Source organism: Numida meleagris, chromosome 8 (genome assembly GCF_002078875.1).
Source record: "Numida meleagris isolate 19003 breed g44 Domestic line chromosome 8, NumMel1.0, whole genome shotgun sequence".
In the NCBI taxonomy this organism is placed as follows: domain Eukaryota; kingdom Metazoa; phylum Chordata; class Aves; order Galliformes; family Numididae; genus Numida; species Numida meleagris.
The window spans coordinates 11280783-11300278 of record NC_034416.1 but is presented as its reverse complement, the minus strand read 5'-3'; the positions used below and the strand labels follow the sequence as shown (position 1 = coordinate 11300278).

Genomic DNA, 19496 nt, shown 5'->3' with positions numbered 1-19496 from the left:
GCAGCGGGGCGTGCTGGGAGATGTAGTTCCCCGCTGGGCGCTGTAGTTTCCCGCTGGGCCGTGCGGCGGGCTCGCGCGAGGCCTGCTGGGAGCTGTAGTTCCCCGCGGGGCCTGCTGGGAGCTGTAGTCCGGCGGGCATGGCGGAGAGCGGCGAGAGGAAGGCCGCGCTGGAGATGGTAAGGGACGCGGGGCTCGGGGGCGGCAGGGAGCGGGCATGGGGCGCGGCTCGGCCCTCACCGCCGCAATCCGGCGACCAGAGCCGGGCAGGATCCACAGGGCCCGAGCTCCTGAAGAGCAGGAGGCACGCGGGGCCGGGCTCAGCGCGCCGGGCCGCCTGCTCTCTGTGACAGCGGCGGGGCCCGGGGGAACGGCACGGAGTTGCGTCAGGGGAATGGGTCTGCCTCAGAGGGCGGCGGGCACGGCCCCGAGCTGCTGAAATCCAGCAACGCTCTCAGCCTTAGGGTCTGATTTTTTAAGCGGTCCTGTGCGGAGCAAGGAGGTGGGCTCGCTGATCCTGATCGGCGCCTTCCAGCTCGGGGTGCTGCTCTCCGGTTGTCCGGCCACCAGCGGTAGGTGGCGCTGCGCCTCACGCTAACGGGCGGGCAGGGCCGGGCCGGGCAGGGCGCCGAGCCGCAGGAGGACGCAGCCTGCTCTGCGAGTTGCTGGCCTTACAGAAAAACGCTGCTTTAACTCCTGCATAACCTCTCAGTCTGCAGCCCCTAAGCTTCTCCTAGCAGCACAGAGGGAGAGTGTATAGAAAGTGATACTGTCTCATAAAGACCAGCAAAAGGCTTTGTGTTCTGACATTAAAGTGTCCAGTAAGCTGCAATGAGCATAGCATAAGTGACCTGTGGGACTGTTCCACACCCGCTTCTTACCTATCTGCTCCCATCCATCTCTGTACTACTGAATCCTCTACTGCACCAAATACAATGTTGAATAATCATTCATTGTAAATTCCTGCCCCTCCAAGCAGGAGAACTTCTGCGTGATGCAAGATTGCAGGATGGTAAAAGAGAGCGTGGGCTGCGGAGGTGGCCAGGGCAGTACTCAGCCTTGCGTGGGGCAGAAGGGGTCACAGAATCACCCGGGGAGAAAGGGGGAGGCTTTTCCATCTCTCTTGTCCCTGGGAGGCTCCTGTTGAATTTGATCAATCCTAAAGAGCTCAACAGTTTTCCCACTGCTTCTACTGTGTTACCAGAATAAGGACAGCTCAGTAAAAATGCCAGCAGTATAACCAAATTGGGAAAAACCTCCTAAAGAGTGGGATTCCCTGCTCCAGGGCATCAGGACTTAGTTTTAAAATTTATTTTTTTGTTTGAAGTTGGCTTATATGAGAACCAGTCTTCCTGCAGTGGATGGTGGGATGCCAGGACGCCTCTAGGATGAGACTTGTGAGAAATCTCAGCCTTTTGCCTCAAGGTACAGACCCAATGCTGCAGGGACCAGGGAGGAATTGTCCTTGTGTTCTATCAGAGCAAGCCTCAGACTGTGCCAGAGGTGAGATATCTGACTAGGTAGGACAGTGACTGGATGAGAAGTGAAGCTTACAGTCATGCTGAAGTCCTGAATTGTATCAAGGGACTCTCCACTGAAAAGGAGAGAGAGAAATCAAGTTTGTGAAGCAGACAGGTTCAGGACATGTTCCTTGTGGCTGTGTGAAACAGCCATGCTCTGGCTTTTATCTGCTGGATCAATGCTCGTCATACTTATGCTGTGCTAAGGAGGCAAAGACAGCCGAACTCACTGTGTTGTTGCTTTCTCCCACAAGCAGACCCAGCCACCATGCAGGAGATGCATCCTGTCCTGTTCCTCTGCTTCCTGCGTACAAAAGCTCCTTCAGCTCTGGAAGGGAGTCTGAAGCTGGTGCAACTCCCAAATCTATGTGTTAAAGCTCCAAGCATCCTATTTTTCAAGTTATTTTTATGCCAATTTTGTAACTCAGCTGTTAAGATTTGCTCTCAGTCAGGAGAAACATCTTTTTGTTTTTGTGTGTGGACACCTATACCTGAGCTAAGGTGCAGCTGAATGCAGGGAGAAAAATGGGTGCCAGGCAACCTGTCATGCCAGGCAACGTGTCGTGCCAGGCAGCTGCCTCCTGAGTTAACCTGCTCTTGTCCAAGCCTGTAGTCTTAACGAAAAAGAAAATCCGTTCTGAGGACAATTTTAATAAATAGTTCCTTGCAAGGCCCAACAGTAGGATGAGCTGAGGCTAGCTGCTGTTTCTTGGAAGAAGGAGGGAAGGTGCTGGGTCCAGCAAGCAGGAGAGCAGGCAGGCTGTCTTCCGGACATCACAAGTCACATGTTGCCATGCCATGTCAAGAGAAGGTTTTGCCTCTCCTTATTTTAATCACCAATTACACTTACTGCTTTGAGGGTGGATTGCAAATTGCTATGAGGCAAGAGATGCATCACATCTGCTCTTTTGCAACAGCTCCTTGTGCGGGAACCTGCCCTGGAGTCATGCTGCACATCTAGGTGATCTCTTTTGCAGGATGCAACTTGCATCTCCTCTGTAAGTTGCTGATTCAGATCCTTGGGGCAGCGGAACCTGGAGGAGGAGGAAGGGGGGCATTGCTCCACCTGAAGGTTATAAAACCACTGGAGCAGCTGAAGATTTGGCAAGAGGCAGGATGCAAAGACATCATTACTCATCCAGACAGGCTCTACACTTCGCCTTGAAGTCTCTCTGCTGCTAGGAGTGGAAATGATCCAGGCCATCTGGGTACATCAGGCTCTGTGGAGCCTGGGGAAATGTCAGGGGATCAGTAGTCCTCTAGTAGCTGAGCAATTAATTAGATGGCTCATTGGCTTCAGAGGAGATCCCAAACTGTTTCTCAGGAAACACTGGCTAGTTTCATACTTTTTTGGTGCCCGAGGCTAAAACAGCAGAATTAGGGGATTGCTACTGGTGTTATGGGGTTCAGTAATTACCCTTCCTACAGCATCCCCCGGAAGCAGGCCCTGCACAGGCACGTACAGGTTGTTGAAAGTGCAACAAATGCAGTTTTCTCAGCCTCTGGTAACTCAGAATCAGCCAGATGCAATAATATATTCTTCATTAGCATCCTGGAGTTTATTACCCCAGAAAACATTATGGCATCTCTTCTTTCCCAATTTGTGGCAGGTCCAGGCAGACGGGACAGATGGAAACTGTGTCACTTTCGTGCTGCATGATGAGGACCACACACTTGGCAACTCCCTCCGCTACATGGTCATGAAGAAGTAAGTAACGCCTCTACAGTGTCTGGTGCTGCTAAGAGTGCTTGTGTCCTACTCTGGCCTTCTCTTTGTTAACCTGCACCTCAGTGGATGTTAGAATGAAACAGGCAATCAAAAGTCATCTCCTTATATATCTGTTAGGGTCTTTTATCAGACATTATATGAAAGACTCCTAACCCATGACTTCTGTTCCCAAAATCAGCTGCTTTTTTTTCTTTTTTTGTTTTCCTATTTTTTTTTCTTCCTTATTGTTATCAGGACCCAGAGGGGTCTTGACTTATAAGCCTTAAGGAGCCTGACAGATCTCACTTGAAGCCTCCATACCCTGCCTATTGGTCCAGGAGCCTCACTTAAGCTCATGGCTTCCAGTTGTTGTCTGTATGACAGGAGTACTAGTTCCTAGCTTGGGTGCAGTATTGCTTGCACTCAGCTACAGACTTTATAGACCTGGTTGCAGTCCTTTCTTATCATTATAGGCCTATCTAGTGATCACTCAGTTGTGTTTAAGCTGGGTTTCTTTCACCTGGCCTGTGAATTGACTTTTTGGCCTGACCTTGGACTCGTTTTATCCCCACAGACTTACCTGATGATCTGGACCTTTAGCTGATCTTGGCTACTATCTCTAGGCCTGCCTTATTCTACCACTTGAGTGCCAGAGGATGGGGCTGGCTGATGAGATCACTGTCCTGTTGGCTGTCTTAGCCTTCTTGGCTTCCAGCTTTCCATCCGTTAGGCAACAGCTAATCCTTAGTGCTGCTTCGTGGTTAACTGGAGGAAATTTCGTATCTGAAATGTAGAGGATGTTGTAGTTTCTCTGGCCTGCCACTGGGCAGTTGGTGGCACTAGGAGCTTGTCAGATGTATCCTTCCTTTGCAAGGCTGCAATTCAAAGGTAGAGAAGGTGAATAAAGTTTTTCAGGCTGTTTCCCTTCTGCATACCCCTCCTGGCAGCCTCTTAGTCATTGCAGAAGCATCCTGAGACCCAGCAGGTCTGAGATGGTCTGAAATTCTGGCTTTCCTGAGATGTGCTGTGAACAGTCTGAGCTTCCACTGTTCTTTTTCTCTCTCCCCACCACAGCCCCGACGTGGAGTTTTGTGGCTACTGCATCACACACCCATCTGAAAGCAAGATCAACTTCCGCATTCAGACCAGAGGTATGGATGTGCGTGTTCCCTCTGTGTCTGGGGTATTTCTGTGGGATTTACCCTACTTGTGTTGGGTTTCAGCTGTGGGTTGTTCAAGCAGAGAAAAGCACTTTTCTCTCTCTTCTCTACTAGCCATCTGCAACTTCTGTGCCCTGTTGCTTAGTTGGGAAGGCTGCTCTGAGCTTTGTGCTGCAGCTCTTCTGTTTCCCAGCTGTAGGGTTGAGCAGCATCTGACAGCTGAGGCCTGAGGATCCCTTGGCCTTGCCTGATCCCAGGTGTCTGAATTGGCTGGCAGCAGGCCCTGAGCTGTCGTGCTGGGGGTAGAATAGATCTGCTGTTCACTGTCAGGGCTGATCTACCCTGAAGTCAATGTGGTGTTCGGAAACTGTGCTGATGCACCTAACTGCAACAAGATAATTTGTTTTACTTTCAACTACTCAGCTGTTTTGCAGCTTTGGACCCGAGGCTGTCTTGAAAAGCCTCATCCCACTGACTCTGTGTGTTGACCCAATGAGTTGCCTCCTGAAAAGGACTTTGTCCCCTGATAATAGATAGCACTGACAGCTCTGAGCCTCTTCCAGTCACCTGTTCGTCCCAGCATTGGCCCCGTGTGCTCTGCAGCTTTGTCTGCTGCCTAGAGAGATACTGTTATTTCATTCCTTCCCCATAGGGCTGGTCCCTTGAGCATCAAATATGTAGAAGTCAGTTCCTGGAAGCAAGTTGCTAGCTTGTGTATGCTGACTCTTTAACTTTGTAAAAAGAATTGCTGCTCAGCCTGTTGGCTTTGCCAACCTGGGACTAACTGCAGGGTAAGTATCTGCTGCTCCTGGGCCATAGCATAGAGTACCACACGGAGCTCTGGGCTCGGGCTGCTGGTGGTAGGCTGGCATGAACACACACGTTGCTGTGTGCCATCTAAGAGCCTCTCCCCGCTGTGGGGACAGCCATGGTGGCTTGCAGTGGTGAGGGAAAGGTCCCCAGCCACCTTCCACTTCACTAATGCATCTGCTTTTCTGAAGGGTCCCTTCCTGCTGTTGAGCCATTCCGCAAAGGGCTGAACGACCTGATGGGTGTTTGCCAACACGTACTCGATACGTTTGAGGTGAGACTGTTGCCTGAAGAGCTCAGGGGACTTCTTGGTCGAGAGGGGCTGAGAACTTTTGACATGGAAAGCCAGATGGCTTTTTCAGTCATTTGCCTGACATTGGTTTGACTGTGGTTTTCCAAGTCCTAAACCACTGCTTCAGCCACTGGGTTTGGGAAGAGGGGAGGATAGGTCAGTCTTTGCAAAGCCCTGTGGGTCCTCCAGTGGAAGGTACCGCTTGGGATTCAGCAGAGCTCCTTGTTGTCCCATGAGTGTTTCTGCCCATATTTTTGCTGTTGCTGGAGCATTAAGGAGCAGAAATTCCTGCGGGTGATGGAGGAAGGAATTCTCGAACTTCCCATCTTTTAACTTAAATGGGAGCACTTCTGAACTTTTTGCTTCCATGTGAGAAGTGCCAAAACACCCACTAAAGGTTTTGCCTGAGCTGTAGCCAGTCTGTGGACTGCCCAGCTCTGAGTGCTGTCTCTCTACATTTTAGCAGGAGAGTGACCAAGAGCTGGGGCTTGGAGAGCAGACCTAGGGTACTGGAGGCTGCTGAATGTGTCTTCCCGTAGCACACTTGGTTGGCTTCTCTCAGTATTTCCTCAAAGCATCTACCAGGATGAGGCCAGTGCCTGTATGAATTCGTTAGGGCTTACCCCTGCAGCTGGACACGACATGGCCTGACTTCCTTTGTATTGTGGTGACTAAAGGCTCAGTCTCTTCTGGAAGCGCTTGGAGCTCTGTCAGAGCATCTTGAGTTCCCTCAGCTGTTCCAGGAATTGGACAGGGAAGTCACAGCACAAACTGGTGTGGTGATACTGGTGTGTGAATTGCTCAAATATGTTGCTGTTAACATTTGTCCTTTGCTCCTGCTTGCAGAAGAGCATGAGGAAATACAGGGCCCAGAGGGAGGAAGAGATGCAGTAGCATTTGGGGATGGCAGTCCTCGTGGATGTGTGTAACGTTCGTGTGTTGAATTCCGCGTGTCAAGAGTTGTTTTTTTTTTTTTTTTTATAAGTACTTTGATGCAAGCGTGTATTTTGTCTAATAATAAAGTATATGAAGTTTGATGCTGCAGAGGTGTTGCTGTGTTCAGCTTGCACGGGTACAGAAAATGATAGCTGCAAGGCAGCTCTTTTCACGCTTCCGTTTTATTTCTTCCCCTCTCCAAATGTCGCTGTTTTCTGCCCAGGATGTTCAGATCACTTATGGTGGTGAAGGTAGTCTGATGCACAGAGCTGGTCTGGCTCCAGCCTACAAGGGGAGCAAAGGAGTTCAGTGCAGTGTAAAATCAGGCTTTGAGAGAGGCAGTACCCTCTTCTGATCTAAATCCTTCTGTTACTGGCCCCAAGGCCAAATGCCTCTTGAACAATGACAGTCATGGGGCATCAACCACCTTGCTAGTAGGCCTATTTCTGTATTTCTTTACCTTGAGGGTGGTCAAATTTTCCTAGTATACAGTCTGAAACTCCCCTGACACAGCTTTCTGCCATTTCCCTGCATTCTGTCATTGATTACCAGGGAGGAGGGACTTGTGCCTCGCTCCTCGTTTCTCACAGGAAGGTACAGAGAGCAATGAGGTTGCCTCTTGGCCTCCTGACTGGACTGCCCAAGTATCCTCAGACTCTCCTCACAGGATATGTCTTTTTGCCCTTTTGCCAGCTTCTTTGCTCTCTGGATGCGTTCAAGTAATATAATCAGCCTTCATTTTTTAACAGCTCACCCTCAAATGAGCAGAGAATCATTTTATCATCATTAAAAAAAAAAGCAACAAAACTTGCCTCATTTCAACCCACTGAAGAACGCAGACAACCACAAGCCCAGACAACTCCTTGTGAGCAAGTCTAGAAAGCACGATGCTGAAACCCCAGCCTTGCTCCGATCTGCTGGCAGCTAGCCAAGGGAAAGCCTTTCATTGAATGTAACGTGGCATGAAGTAACAGGAGTTCTTTCTGCTCCGTGCTGGGTGCAGGAGCGTGAACCTTCCCAGTTTGCTCTGCCCAGGGGGAACACCTCTGTCTCTTCAGTGGAGGTCTGCAGTTACCAAAAGAACCTGCTGGCTCTCAATTAAGTATTTAGCAGACTTTGCAGACCCCCTGCTGCTTAATAAGAAACACCCAGAGACTTTCCTTTCAAACACCAGCATGTTTTATTAACATACAGAGGAATAAGAGGATGTAAAATGTCAGGTTTTCTCAATAAAATTGTTCTTTCAAATACAAATTGACAGACTTGGTTTCTGGCAGGCTGGCAGCGGGTTTGTGTTCGCAGGCATTAGGTCCGGACGCCATCTGAACCCTGCATTTCGTAGTAAGGCTGCTTTGCCTCAGTTTGCTGCAATAGATTCATCCTGCCCATGCCAATGGGGTCCTACATCTCTACAGGTGGCTGCAGTAGCTTTGATTTTGGCCTGGCTGAAGGGAAAAGGGGCGAATAAACAAGAACCTGACTCATGCACCTGGGCTCAATCCTGTGACTGCTCAGCCCTGGTGGCATGGAGAGTAACTCTTTAAAAAGGTCTTGAAAGGTGAGAGCTGTTTTTGCATCTGCGATTATATGTGCAGCTAAAACCTGGCTGCATGTGCACTCCTTATCTGATGTTTGTTGCTTTCTCTTTGAGCTGAAATGTGTTTGGTCTTAGTTGTAGCCTAACAGAGACCTTTGAGAGCTGGGAAAGTGCCAAGTGAATGCCACCACACTGTAAGAGTTTTAAAAGGATAGTGTTTGCAGCTGATAGCTCTCTTCTCTCCCTCCCCTCTCACACTTAGTTAAATTTTATGATGTTGGTTTTAATAGGAGACACTTGGGAGGAAAACACAAGGGGAAAGAAAGCAAAGGAGGCTAAAGTCAGTGTTAGGCAGCCATGCAGCAAGTGATAGCAATGTCCAGAGCTGGGATGAATTCATGGCAGTCTGTTTGTTGCAATATTAATCATGTGCAGATCTGAGACTGGTTTTGAACCATATAAGGTGAAAATGTTGATCTGAGTGTAGCTGCTAATGCAGGAATGATTAAATCTGCTGTGGAGTGTAAAGAGGGATGTCAGCTATTTGGGGTCCGGGAGGTTAAGCAAGGTAAAAAGATTCCCCTGTGTGCCTGTAATTGCTGTAGGTCTTGTGAATCTGAGCAGGTCCTGGCTGTCCTTAGGAGAGAATCGTGGATCTTGAACATTTGGGGCACTGCTCCTTATGCTGTTTCCAAAGGTCACTGCTGGGGAATCATTCAGATGCTTCAGTCTTCACTGAAATGAATGGGAACTGTTGAGTTTAAATCTGCTAGTCCCCATGCAGTGTTCAGGTAAGAGAACAATCATTGCCCAGCTGGTGGCAGGCAGCACTCGGCTGTTCCTATTGCTGGTTTGGATAGAGCTAGAGGAACCCAGGCTGACATAACTGGGGCTGTCCTGGATGGAAAAGGGCTTTTGAATGCTTGTTTCAACATGACAAAGGTTGACTCTTTACAGAAATACATAGAATTCAGGTTATTATTTTTCTAAGGAGCACAATTATTTAAAAAATCCTTCTACTAAGATGGAGCTTTTCATTGCTATCAATTTTCTCCATTGACTTTGTCTTCCAACAAAATGCAGGCAGCTCAGAGGCAAAGCACAGCATCAGCACTGTGAAATGGATACAAATAAATCTACTCTAGTGGGTGGGTAACCTGATGGAAAACTTACTGGTCTAGACATCCCTCAGTCCTTCTGTTTAGATCTGAAACCTAATTGTCTTTCAAAAATATGCTTTGTTTGTAAAATACTTGTTTTTAGCTGTTTTTAGCTTAGCTTTCACTGAAATACAGTGTCACCTGGAAAGTGTTTAGCTTTATTTACAAGTCTTTTCTCCCTTTTTTTTTTCTCTTTTTTTTTTTTTTTTTCCCATGACAAGGTAAAAAGGGGAAAGAGGAAAGGAAAAAGGGGTAAAAGAGAGAGGAAAAACACAACAACAGGAAAATTATCAAAAACCTGCTAATTAAAACTTTCTCATACAGATTTTCTTGAAGTTTTGGCAAGGGGTGCAAGCATGATTTTTAGAAAGTCATGCTGGAGAAGGCATTTAGATATTGATCACTTTAAATAGTAAATTTGTGAAGGCTCTTCTGGTTAGCTTCAGCAGCAACTTCAGTTGAGGTCAAGCCTTCCCCGTTGTGTTTTCCACCTTAGCTCGACCCTGAGAATCAGGATCTGCATCCCCCTTACAAATGGCCTGAACCTTGGTGTCACGGAGCTGTGGCCAAGAAGTGCTGGGGTCTAGGAACTGGGGAGGGGGAATTTGGAGCAGGTGGTTTGGATGGATGCCTGCCACTGGCTTCTGCTGAGGATATCCGGTCTCCTAAGCTGTTCTGTCCCATGCATTCAGGCACCTTCTTGTGCCATATACAGGCAGGGTGAATGCCATCCCTGAGTGGAGAGCCTGGAGAAAATTTCCTGGGAACAGGTAAAGAGGAGAGGTCTTTTAGAGCTCCCCAGGTCAGGCTGGTTGCATTGTGAAGCTGGGTTGCTGCCCATCCCTCCATACCATGGCTGGGGGAGATTTCAGGTCATTGATGGTCTACAAGACCTACATGGTGCCTGGGTCTTACCTTGGTGCTCTGCCCTGGGACAAACTGTTCCAGCAGAGGGAGATCATAAGGGACAATGCTTTGCTTTTTTCAGCTGGAAACTGTTGCTTGGGTTCCTTGCCCTCTCCTCCCTATCCCACATCCATCTCAAAATGGCCACATCTCAACTTTCCTTTTCACACCCATCTCCTCACCCCATGTTTCTACCCAAGACAGATGAGCATAAGTCACTTTAAGTCACTTCGCTATCCTGCAAGGAACTGAAAAATCCTACTAGGAGCTGGATCCCATTCTTCTTCCTCCTGCAGAGGTGACTTGGATTGGAGGACGGACAAGCAAACCCTGAGGCTGTGTTTAGAGCTAGCCCCAGGGGTCAGTGTAATGCTACAGCTCTTACCCAGGTGGGTTATAAAGTGAGGGCAAAAACAATTCACGCCCAGCCAGGAAATGGCTGTGCAAGAGGATTTGAGGTGTCCTACCATCTTGTCACAGTGCCTTTTCCTCTCTGCTTTAGGAAGAGCTGTATTTGTTGCTCAAGCGGGAGCTGCTCCGGTCCAGTCCAAGCTCCTGCCCGCTGGCTTTCCACTTCCCCACGGAGCCCTTCTCATCTGTCGGTGTGATGCTCAGAGTGGGTCTCTGGCACCAGCAGCACAGGCAGGACTGTGAGGAGACAAAGAGGGTCGAGGCACAGATGTTATGTATGTGGGATACGGCGGAAACATTGTTGGCAGGTCAACCTGCGCAGTGCTATGCTGTGCACTGAGCTAAGCTCTCCTATAGATTTGATAGGAATAGGTTTGTCAAGATAGGCCTGGCATGGATTGGAAATGAAGACTGCAAAGCCTCAGGTACTTTTTGCAGTTGTGTTTTCTTGTCCTTGAGGGACAGAAAATAGAGGTAATGCTTAGCTTGCCATAGCAGCTGGGAGGTGATTTTCATCTCATCCCCATCCTTTCTCAGGCATTCCCTCTGGCATTTCCCTCTCAGGCATTTCTCCCTGAGCAGTTTGGGCTCAAAGTTTATAGCAGCCCTACTCCCTGATTTAAAGGTGTATGGGGTTGCTTCTGATTCAGAACCACAGGGACTTCTTTGGGGCTTGTCATAGGTCTTGCACTGGCAAAAGCCTCCCCATAGCAAGGCAGGAAGCTCTGTTGTGCTTGAAGTTGGGAAGAGAGGCACCTAGCAGGGTGAAAATCTGGGAGGAGGGTGATAATGAGCAAATATGGGCATCCTGTGGGCTCCTGGCAGGCCCTGCGTGTACCTGATGTCTGCCTTTCCCCTCATCTGGGAAGCTCAGAAGTCTATGGCAATGGGAGTACCATCCCTACCTGGAAGCAGTTCTTGAATTTTTGGCTGACGAAGTAGAGAGCCACAGGATTGATGCAGGAGTTGAGAGAGGCCATGTTGATCCCAAAGTAATCCATGACGAGGAGGAAACTGTGGCAAGAGGGAAGAGAAGGGGCTGGTAGCTTGATGAGTGGACAGCTGAAGGAGTTTCTTTAACTCATAAATAGTACAAAGAAAACTGAATTTTCTCTCTCCATAGGGCCCCCCACTTCCTTTTTCTGTGCCTCTCTAGAGAGCAATGCCATCTAGAAGAACAGTTGGAAGGTGTTTGGAAGGCAGCTCCCTCAGCCTGCCCTGACCCTGGTGAGCCTCTGCAGGTGCTCGCTGGAGCTTATGGCACAGTGCCCTCCTGCTAGCTCTCTTACCTGAGCAGCTCACATCTGTTGGGATCTGTCTGATCATAGATGGTCTTTTTGAGGATGCGGCTGAGATGGAGCGGCAGCCAGCAGAGCGCGAAGATCACCACAAGGCAGAACACAGTCTTGGCCACCTCCCGACGCTGCGAGGAGAAGGTGGGCAGGAGAGAAGGGATACTCTGGTTGGGTGTTTGGGGCAAAGCACCCTCTACTCATGCTGAGCAATGCCCCTTCATGTCCTTTCTGTAACCCAAAGAGGACTGGGCACCCTTTGCAGTCCAAATTACAGCCTGCAGGCCCCAGTTCCAACATCATGAGGATGACTTGTGAGATCCAGTCTGCAGGTGGCCTCATCCATCTGCCTTTCCTGCTATGTTATTGGAACAAACAGCAGGTCAGCAAGGTATGGGAGAGAGCAAAGACAGATATAAATGACCATAGGACTTGAAAAGCAAGCTGGTCCATGATCACAGTGCTGGCGGTTTGGGTTGTCTCTCAGGTGGAAGATTGTAGAGCTGAGAGACCTTCTCCCTATTTAATCCATGCATCTGCATCCATCTGTCAAGAAGCCATTGACTGCTGTGAAGCTATGTCCTTTATAGGAACTCGCATATGTTCTCCCATTCTATATCATTACCCTTTGTTTTGGGAAATCTGTGGGTTTCTGCCCTCCTGGTTTTCTTACCCGTTTCATGTGGTCATTCAAAGCGATTCTCATGCCATTTCTCTTGCTCAACATTTCACACGACATGAGGGTGTAGAAGATGCCAGTGCATACCAAGGGGAGGCAGAAGTAGAAACCAAAAAGCCACCAGTCCTTCACGTCACGATAGAACTGTATGCAAAACAGAGAGGAACTGGAAACAAGGAAGAAGGAAGGTAGCTGATGCATTGGTCCCTGACACCAATGCTGTCACTTATCAGGCCACTCTGACACTTCTGATGCATGAAAGTGTAACATGCCCTGGGCTAAGTGTACTTGGGCTTATCTTCCCCCCAGGGCTTAACCCAAAGAAGGGAAGTCTGGTTTATACCTGGCTACCAATCTAGCACTTTTGTACGATACATTGTTGTAAGGTGCTTATTTAGGCAGACTTGGGGTGAGAGGGCAAGTTGTGATGCTTTACAAAGGTCTTAATTCCCTTGCTCACCCTTAGCTGGCTCTGTGCAGTCTGGCTGTGGAGATGCTCCTTGGCTTGCTGTGACAGCCTAGCAGCTTCTTGAAGCTTCCTAAGATGGGTCATGACCTTCTGATGTGGGCAATGAGGATGCAACATAGCTAAAGGACTTTCTGCCTTTTTCCAGGCCTCACACTCAAAGCAACTCTACCCCATGTTGGTACTTCCTGTGTAGTCTGTGCTTTGTCTAATCTCTCCCCATATTCTCCCTGTTGGCTGGAAGTCATATACAGAAGCATCTAACCCTCTAAGGAGAAAGGAAGCCCCGTTTGCCTGTGTCTTCCTCTTCCTCGCACTGCAGTTGGGATGGGTCTGGGTACGTACCATCATGAAGCTGGATTTCTGTTCGGAGGCAAGCATGCACACCCACAGGTCCTGGTCCCAGTAGTTGATCTCTACCATGTCAAAGGCTATGGCTTCAGGGACTGCAAGCACAATGGACACTGCCCAGATCAGCGTCACCTCCACCGCCTTCCACATGGGGATTCCTATGCCCTGGATCCGACTCCAGGAGGCCACTGCTCGGTACCTGACCAGCGCATGAGAATACAACAAGAGTAGAGAGGAGTGAGAAAAGCCACTATTGGAAAGAAGCTAGGAAGGTGAGTATTAGAACTGTCCCCAAAGTCCCTTTCCCTCCCTCCTTCCTTCACCGTTGCTCTGCTTTCTCCTTCATTGGAATGGGAAGGAATCAGCAACAGGGGCTCAAGGGATAGATGTGAAGGGAGCTGACCTTGGCCAGTATGTCTACCTCCTGGTGGCAGAGGTGCCATCCTTCCCCACCAGCCTAGCAGTGATTTCAGTATGTTATGCTCCTCATGTCAACCTTTTCCAGCAGGACTTAAACTACTTCACCACAGAGAACAGTTGGTTCCTGTTGGATTTCAGCCCTACATAACAGCTCCCTCTTCCCTTCTCTGAATTTGGCCTGGAACCAAGCTACCCTACAGTCTTCTAATTGCAGGCAACGGAGGGGTATACTATGGTTAAATATGGGCCAGGCTGGGCAGTGCACCTGTGGAAGTTGTTTCTCACCTGTCAATGCTGAGGGCACAAAGGCTGAGGACCGTGATACCCACTGAAGCCTTCTGGATGAAGGGGACCAGCTTGCACACCTGCACACCGAAGGGCCAGTCCTTTGCCAAGAGCTGGGGAAGAACCTCAGGGTTAACAGACTGCTTCAGAAAGGCATGCCTGGCTTCCCGTAATAGCAGGTGGTTACCCACAAGGTGCAAGAAGCCCACAAAGAGCAGCTGAAAGCACTCTGAGGTTACCTCCACTGGGATGGCATGGTATGCGCTCTCCGAAGCTTTGGGCTGTACTGGGAACCACTCATTTCCCCTAGGGCTCATTGTGAGATGAGTTTACACATACATGGAGAGATGGTTCAGATACCAAGTCCTCAATCCTGAAAGCTACAATGGGCTTTGGGATGCTTTCAGAGGGGAAGTAGATATTCTCAGAAATAGCCAAAATCCAGCAAGATCAGCTTCTTTGAGATAGCTTTCACAGCTGTGTAGACTTACGTGCTCCCTATACTCTGCCCTTCTACCGCATTTAGATTCCTTAGTGCAAATTCTCCTCAAAACTCTTCTCACCTCTGGAATTAGATTTAATCTGGTGTTTCCTTTAAAGCCAGTACCTACTTGTGGCCCTAAGCTCAACTGAGGCAAGCAGAGTGTATCAGTGGGGCAATATGAGAGAGGAGAAAGGGAGCTCTGAGAGATGGCCAAGTGTGTCTTGAAGCCAAGAGCTTGTGTTAGCATGAGCTGTCCTGTGGATGAAGCCTTTGATATGAGCCTTGAACTGTGCACAGCCCTCACAGCCATCAGTACTTACCTGACCACGATATAGAGCTGAGTATTCAGCCTGTGACAGGCTCATCTGCCAGCTCTCTTCAGTGAGGTTGTTGCTCCATCTGGTCCCACATGCCCTTTTTTATGATACATAGGACCTTAGGATATACGGACTTGTGTAATATAACAGAAGCAGGCAGACAGATAGCAAGGAGGAGGGCTATCAGACCTACGTACCCACAGCCCTGTTGTATGAGTGCGTCTGAGCTCCAAGTCCTTCACCCCACTGCAACCTTTCTGGACCCTTCCTATAAACCCCTGACTCCAGACCACCAAAACCTGTCCCACATGGTAGGCAAGGAGGAGCTGTACATCTCACACAGTACAACTTCTTCTTTTGGTTGGGGTCTCAGGGCTGCATCCAACATCTGCCAAACCCCCTCTAGCCTGTTTTATTGCAAGAGGTTGATTTGTGAATGCCAGGAGACTGCACGTGGCTCTTTTCCTTGCAATTTTAAATAAGACTTAAAAGATCTGGATGTGAGTGTATATAGAACACACCAATAGTTAGGAATACCTCTGCTTTCCCAGGAACCTACTGTGAACTTTGTGCCTGTTTACGTTTCCCTCTTCCTTTGGAGACCATGATCACCCTCCCCCAGTCCTTGCCAAAAATGGAGCCTACGATAAAGAGAAGATAATAGATAGAAGATAGCAGGGCAGGCACAAAGGCAGGTGGTAGCAGGCACCATTCCTGCTCTAGTATTCGTGTTGCACAGAGCCTACCTTATAGACATTGATGGGCAGAGCAATGAGGATATAGAGGAGGTCTCCAAGCGCCAAGCTAGCAATGAGAACATTCGGCCCATTCCTCATGCACTTGTTCTTGTAAATGATCCTCAGGAGCGTGGAGTTCCCAATGATCCCTACTATGAAGATGGTGCAGGACACGATGGTGTTGATGTACTTGAAGATATGCCTGATATCTGCGGGCTTCACACAGACAGGCAGCAGGGGTGGCTCCGACCCACTGCTCTTGGGAAGACTTTCTGAGTAGTTGAGCACCTTGGCATCCTGGAACAGGCTTGGCTGCACCAGGCTGTAAGCCTGCTCCTGGCTGAGCTCCTCGAAGGGGTTGGAGCTTGCCTGGAAAGCCTCTGGGGTCTGGCCCTGTGCCCCAGAGAAGAGGCAAGTCACGAGGATGGCCAAAGTAGTGGGAGCTGGGATTCTTGCCATTGAGGACCAAAGGGCAAAGCTGGCTGCAGAATGGAGTGCTTTTGGGATGTCTTTGCCTGGGGCTTGGTCTGTTCTGCGGATGGAGAAAAGGACAACGGGGAGAAGTGGGTTAGCAGAGGAGGGGGCCTGGTAGTGCTTAAGAAGATGGCAGAGAGGTATTTTGTCTGCAGTCAGTGGAGCAAAAGTAGTTTCAGGGCCCCATTGACACCTGCACAGTGGGATGATTCTGCAAACCCCACATCATCCATAGGATCAAAGGAGATATTCTTCTGCTTTGTGCCATGGGAAAGGTGGAGCAGCATGAACATCAGCAGATCCTATATGCCATCTTTCACTGCAAAGAGGCAAAACTCAGTGCAGTATCCTGAGAACCATGCTGGGAAAATACCATGAGGGTTTTTCCAGAAATGCTCTATTGATACCTGACATCTTACTCCAATTTATGTGCAAGCAGAACAACCCCTCCTTCCCTCTCCTTAATCGCTGTTAATTGAACCACTTCCTTTCCAAATCCACCATGCTGTTCCAGTCAATACCTGGGGATATAAATCTCCCTGTGTTGTTTGCAGTGTTGGCTGCTGAGCACAGTAAAAGGTCTCTCAAGCTGACCAAGGCTGTAGTGCTGCTAGTAAATATCACCAGAGTGGGTTCTGTTTTGCAGATCTCAGCCAGTACTCTCGGGCAGGGCTGGCTGAGCAGCAAATCCCATGCATCTTATGGGACAGCTGAGGATGCTGTGGCACTGTACTGGTATGAATGTTGGGAAGGGGCTTCAGCGCTGCGTGTACAGTGGGACCATGCTGTTACTCTCTGGGAAGCCAATGCCAATCCCACCAGGTACAGCCACAGCTCCTCCAGGTACAGCTGCCTTGTGTGACAGCTCTGCAGGAACACCTGCAATTTTCTGCTTGTTTGGGAGTCTCCAAGTGTGATCAGTGATAAGCTGGATGCTTTCCCAATGAACCAGCCTAACCCGACCTACCCTTTTCTCAGTTTCATACTGCTGCTTCTGCTAGGCAATCTAAACAAGGCTCAGTTCTCTCTGACCCTTCAGCCAGGTTCTTATTGAATTAAGCTGCAAACAGGCAATGTTAGTAGGAAACCTGACATTTATTCTCAGTTACATGTCAAACAGAGGCAATAAAATAACCACAGACCTTCAATCACAGTTCAGACCTCATGAACTCAAGAGCTGAGTTTTCAGTTCAGTTAAAACAACTACTTTTTAAAGGTTTTTCTTCCTAGTTTGACCCTTATGTTGTGATGGCACCTTAGATACTGTTTTAGCACAGGAGAGTTAAAGATCCCATCCCTTTTCTTTCCAGCTCACTGTCAGCATGCTTCTATCTGCTGAAATATTCATGCCTGGTGCGTAGCAATTCTGCGTGCTCACCGTGCCTTTTATCTCTGCAGGCTCAAGCAGCTTTGCAAACTTTGCAGCTTATCACCCAGTGACCACTGTAAAATGCTGTGGGAAGAGCCTTGTTGGTGGCTCTGAAGGTCCTGGCACCTCTGCTGGTCCAGCACATACCTTAAGAGCTGATTGCCCAACCTGAGACCTTGTGATGGGAGAAGACTCTCCAACATCTCCTTCCTTTTGCTGTTTACCTGAGCACCTACTTAGGCACCAGAGCATCCCTGGAAAGCTGTGTGCTGGGCAGCAGTGGGCTGCTCCTGTCTGCTCTCCCTGGTGAAGAACTCAGAACTTGGTGCTGTTGTGCCCCAGGGGTTTGGCAGAGGAACTCGTGAGTAAGAATCACAGGATACATCTTGCTGGATCCTGCCCATCCCTTCCACACTACTGAAAAGAAGTGCTTCTCCCCCATCTTGCCTTGATATCCATCAGTTTAATAAAAGGGGAGCATTATTTTCTCCTGCTCAGCAGCCCATTGACTTCTTGCCCTCCATGTTCCCTCATCTCAGACTGCTTGCAACTATACCTTGTTCTCACTTGTGGGGGAAACCAAGGCACGGAAGGCTAAGAGGCTTGTTGAGCACCCAGCGGGTGGAAGACAAAGCCAGCATCACTTGACCCCAAATCCTCTGAGCCTTGTTCACACCTCTGATCACTTGGGGAGGTGCCTGATGGTCCCATCCCATCTGCCCAGCGGAGGGTGCAAATAAACATCTTTTGCAGCAAAAATACCATGGGTGAGGGGAAGAGGGGAGAAAGGCAGATATGAACACACATCCCCAGCTGCTTCTCTCTCCTGAGCTCAGCTTGGTCCCCGGAATGGTGGACCTTCCCCCTAAAAGTGTGCAGCACCTGTTAGACCTCACTGCAGGTGTGATCCCTCCAACATCTCCATCAGACCACGGGTTTGAAAAACACATTAAAAACTCACCCAGACGCAGGAAATCATTTTGTTTGCAAATCAGTGAATGGAACAGCAAAGCTTTTCATCAGAGTTAGGTTACCTTCCTTGAGACCACGATCTCTGGATGCCCTTGGGATCAGTTTCTCTCACGGCCGCTTGCCTGTCCCACAGGTCCCAGGAGTATGGCAGCATTGTAGTTTCTGGAGTTTACTTTTGGGTTCCTTCCCTCTTGTGACTTGCTGAGGTCTCTCTGAACGGAGCACTTAGTTATATAGAAAATCGCTGGGCTGCCCCTGAATGCAGCTGCTGCGACCAATAAATGCAAGGCAGGACGGGGATGGAGGAGGAGGGCGAAGCAGGAGAAACGCAGGCAGGGAAGGAAATCATAAACAAATCCTGCTCGGGGCGGGGGGAGGGAGCTGAGGGACAGCTGCTGACACTGGCACAGGGCTGTGCTTTGGCGCATGGACCCCAGCCATCTTTGGGGAAAGAGTTCTGGGAGACACCAGAGCCTTTTCTGCCCAGAGTGCACGCAGGGCGGAGGGGATATGCTGTTTCCTTTTTGGCACAGTAAGTCCTTACAGAGGTGCTGAAGGTGGACAGACTCTGATTTTTCCTCCCTGAGCCTCTGTCCATGTGAAGTAGGCTGGGGTGAGAGCTCAGACCTCGCTCCATCTGCAAGGAGGTGCTTTTTCACGTGCCAGCTCTGCTTGGATTTTACTCTTGAGATATAGGGCAGAGCCCTTTATGGCTGAGCAGTCAGTGCTGCCATAGGGTCCCAGCAGCCTCCCTCATGCCTCTGGTCTGGTCTCTAGACATGGTCATGACTCAAAGATCCCCCTCTGATTTTCTCCTGCCCTTGAGCAGATGATCTCAAGCAGCTCCTCTGTGATACCCCTTCTGCCTTCCTCCAAACACCCTGATCCTATTCTGCACAGCCCTGGGGACAAAGATTCTCCCAACCTCCTTGGCTCATCTCCTTGCAGAGGAAAGCTTTTTTCCTCACTATGATCTGAAGCTGGCTCTGCTCAGAAACTGGGGATTTATTTGGTATGAAGCAGGTTGTTTTATTAAAAAAAAAAAGAAAAAAAATAGCCAAATCATCTTGTTCCAGTGTCCTTGCTGATTCAGGAAGGCATGCTGGCATAGCATGATGGGGAAGCCAGGTTGCTTTTTGGAGTAACTTCACTTTGGTATGGGAATCCCTTTGCCCTTCTAGCCCCAAAATAAGGACAGAAAGAATGGGTTCAA

At 49.2% G+C, this 19496-nt stretch overlaps 2 protein-coding genes and 1 long non-coding RNA gene across 5 annotated transcripts; 2 read left to right on the top strand and 1 right to left on the bottom strand.

The window, feature by feature from the left end:
* Window positions 27-6531, top strand: LOC110403467 (DNA-directed RNA polymerases I and III subunit RPAC2-like). Of its 3 annotated transcripts, none has more exons than XM_021406673.1 (5): window positions 27-176; window positions 3128-3225; window positions 4300-4376; window positions 5387-5469; window positions 6334-6531. In XM_021406673.1, the coding sequence occupies exons 1-5, from the start codon at window positions 138-140 to the stop codon at window positions 6379-6381; spliced, it is 345 nt and encodes a 114-aa protein (XP_021262348.1). In that variant the 5' UTR covers window positions 27-137; the 3' UTR covers window positions 6382-6531. The 3 variants fall into 3 exon arrangements, with proteins under 3 accessions (XP_021262348.1, XP_021262350.1, XP_021262349.1); XM_021406675.1 differs by lacking the exon at window positions 6334-6531 and adding an exon at window positions 5954-6327; XM_021406674.1 differs by lacking the exon at window positions 6334-6531 and adding an exon at window positions 5951-6327.
* Window positions 6430-18567, bottom strand: LOC110403465 (endothelin B receptor-like). The gene is made up of 8 exons (XM_021406668.1): window positions 18346-18567; window positions 15478-16000; window positions 13931-14043; window positions 13220-13424; window positions 12403-12552; window positions 11727-11860; window positions 11343-11451; window positions 6430-10674 (listed from the first exon to the last, which is right to left on the bottom strand). Exons 1-8 carry the CDS (start codon window positions 18435-18437, stop codon window positions 10525-10527), a joined length of 1476 nt encoding a protein of 491 aa, XP_021262343.1. The 5' UTR covers window positions 18438-18567; the 3' UTR covers window positions 6430-10524.
* Window positions 13367-17994, top strand: LOC110403470. Its single transcript, XR_002441683.1, has 2 exons — window positions 13367-13497; window positions 17341-17994. It is a non-coding gene; the product is annotated as an uncharacterized LOC110403470 (long non-coding RNA).

Excerpts from the sequence above, each read along its gene's own strand:
- LOC110403467 (XM_021406673.1), top strand. The coding sequence starts at position 138 with ATGGCGGAGAGCGGCGAGAGGAAGGCCGCGCTGGAGATG. Across the intron at positions 3,226-4,299 it reads CGCTACATGGTCATGAAGAA|CCCCGACGTGGAGTTTTGTG; the intron begins GTAAGTAACGCC and ends TCCCCACCACAG. Across the intron at positions 5,470-6,333 it reads ACGTACTCGATACGTTTGAG|AAGAGCATGAGGAAATACAG; the intron begins GTGAGACTGTTG and ends TCCTGCTTGCAG.
- LOC110403465 (XM_021406668.1), bottom strand. The coding sequence starts at position 18,437 with ATGCTGCCATACTCCTGGGACCTGTGGGACAGGCAAGCGGCCGTGAGA. Across the intron at positions 12,553-13,219 it reads AGAAATCCAGCTTCATGATG|TTCTATCGTGACGTGAAGGA; the intron begins GTACGTACCCAG and ends TTTTGCATACAG. Across the intron at positions 11,861-12,402 it reads TGAATGACCACATGAAACGG|CGTCGGGAGGTGGCCAAGAC; the intron begins GTAAGAAAACCA and ends TTCTCCTCGCAG.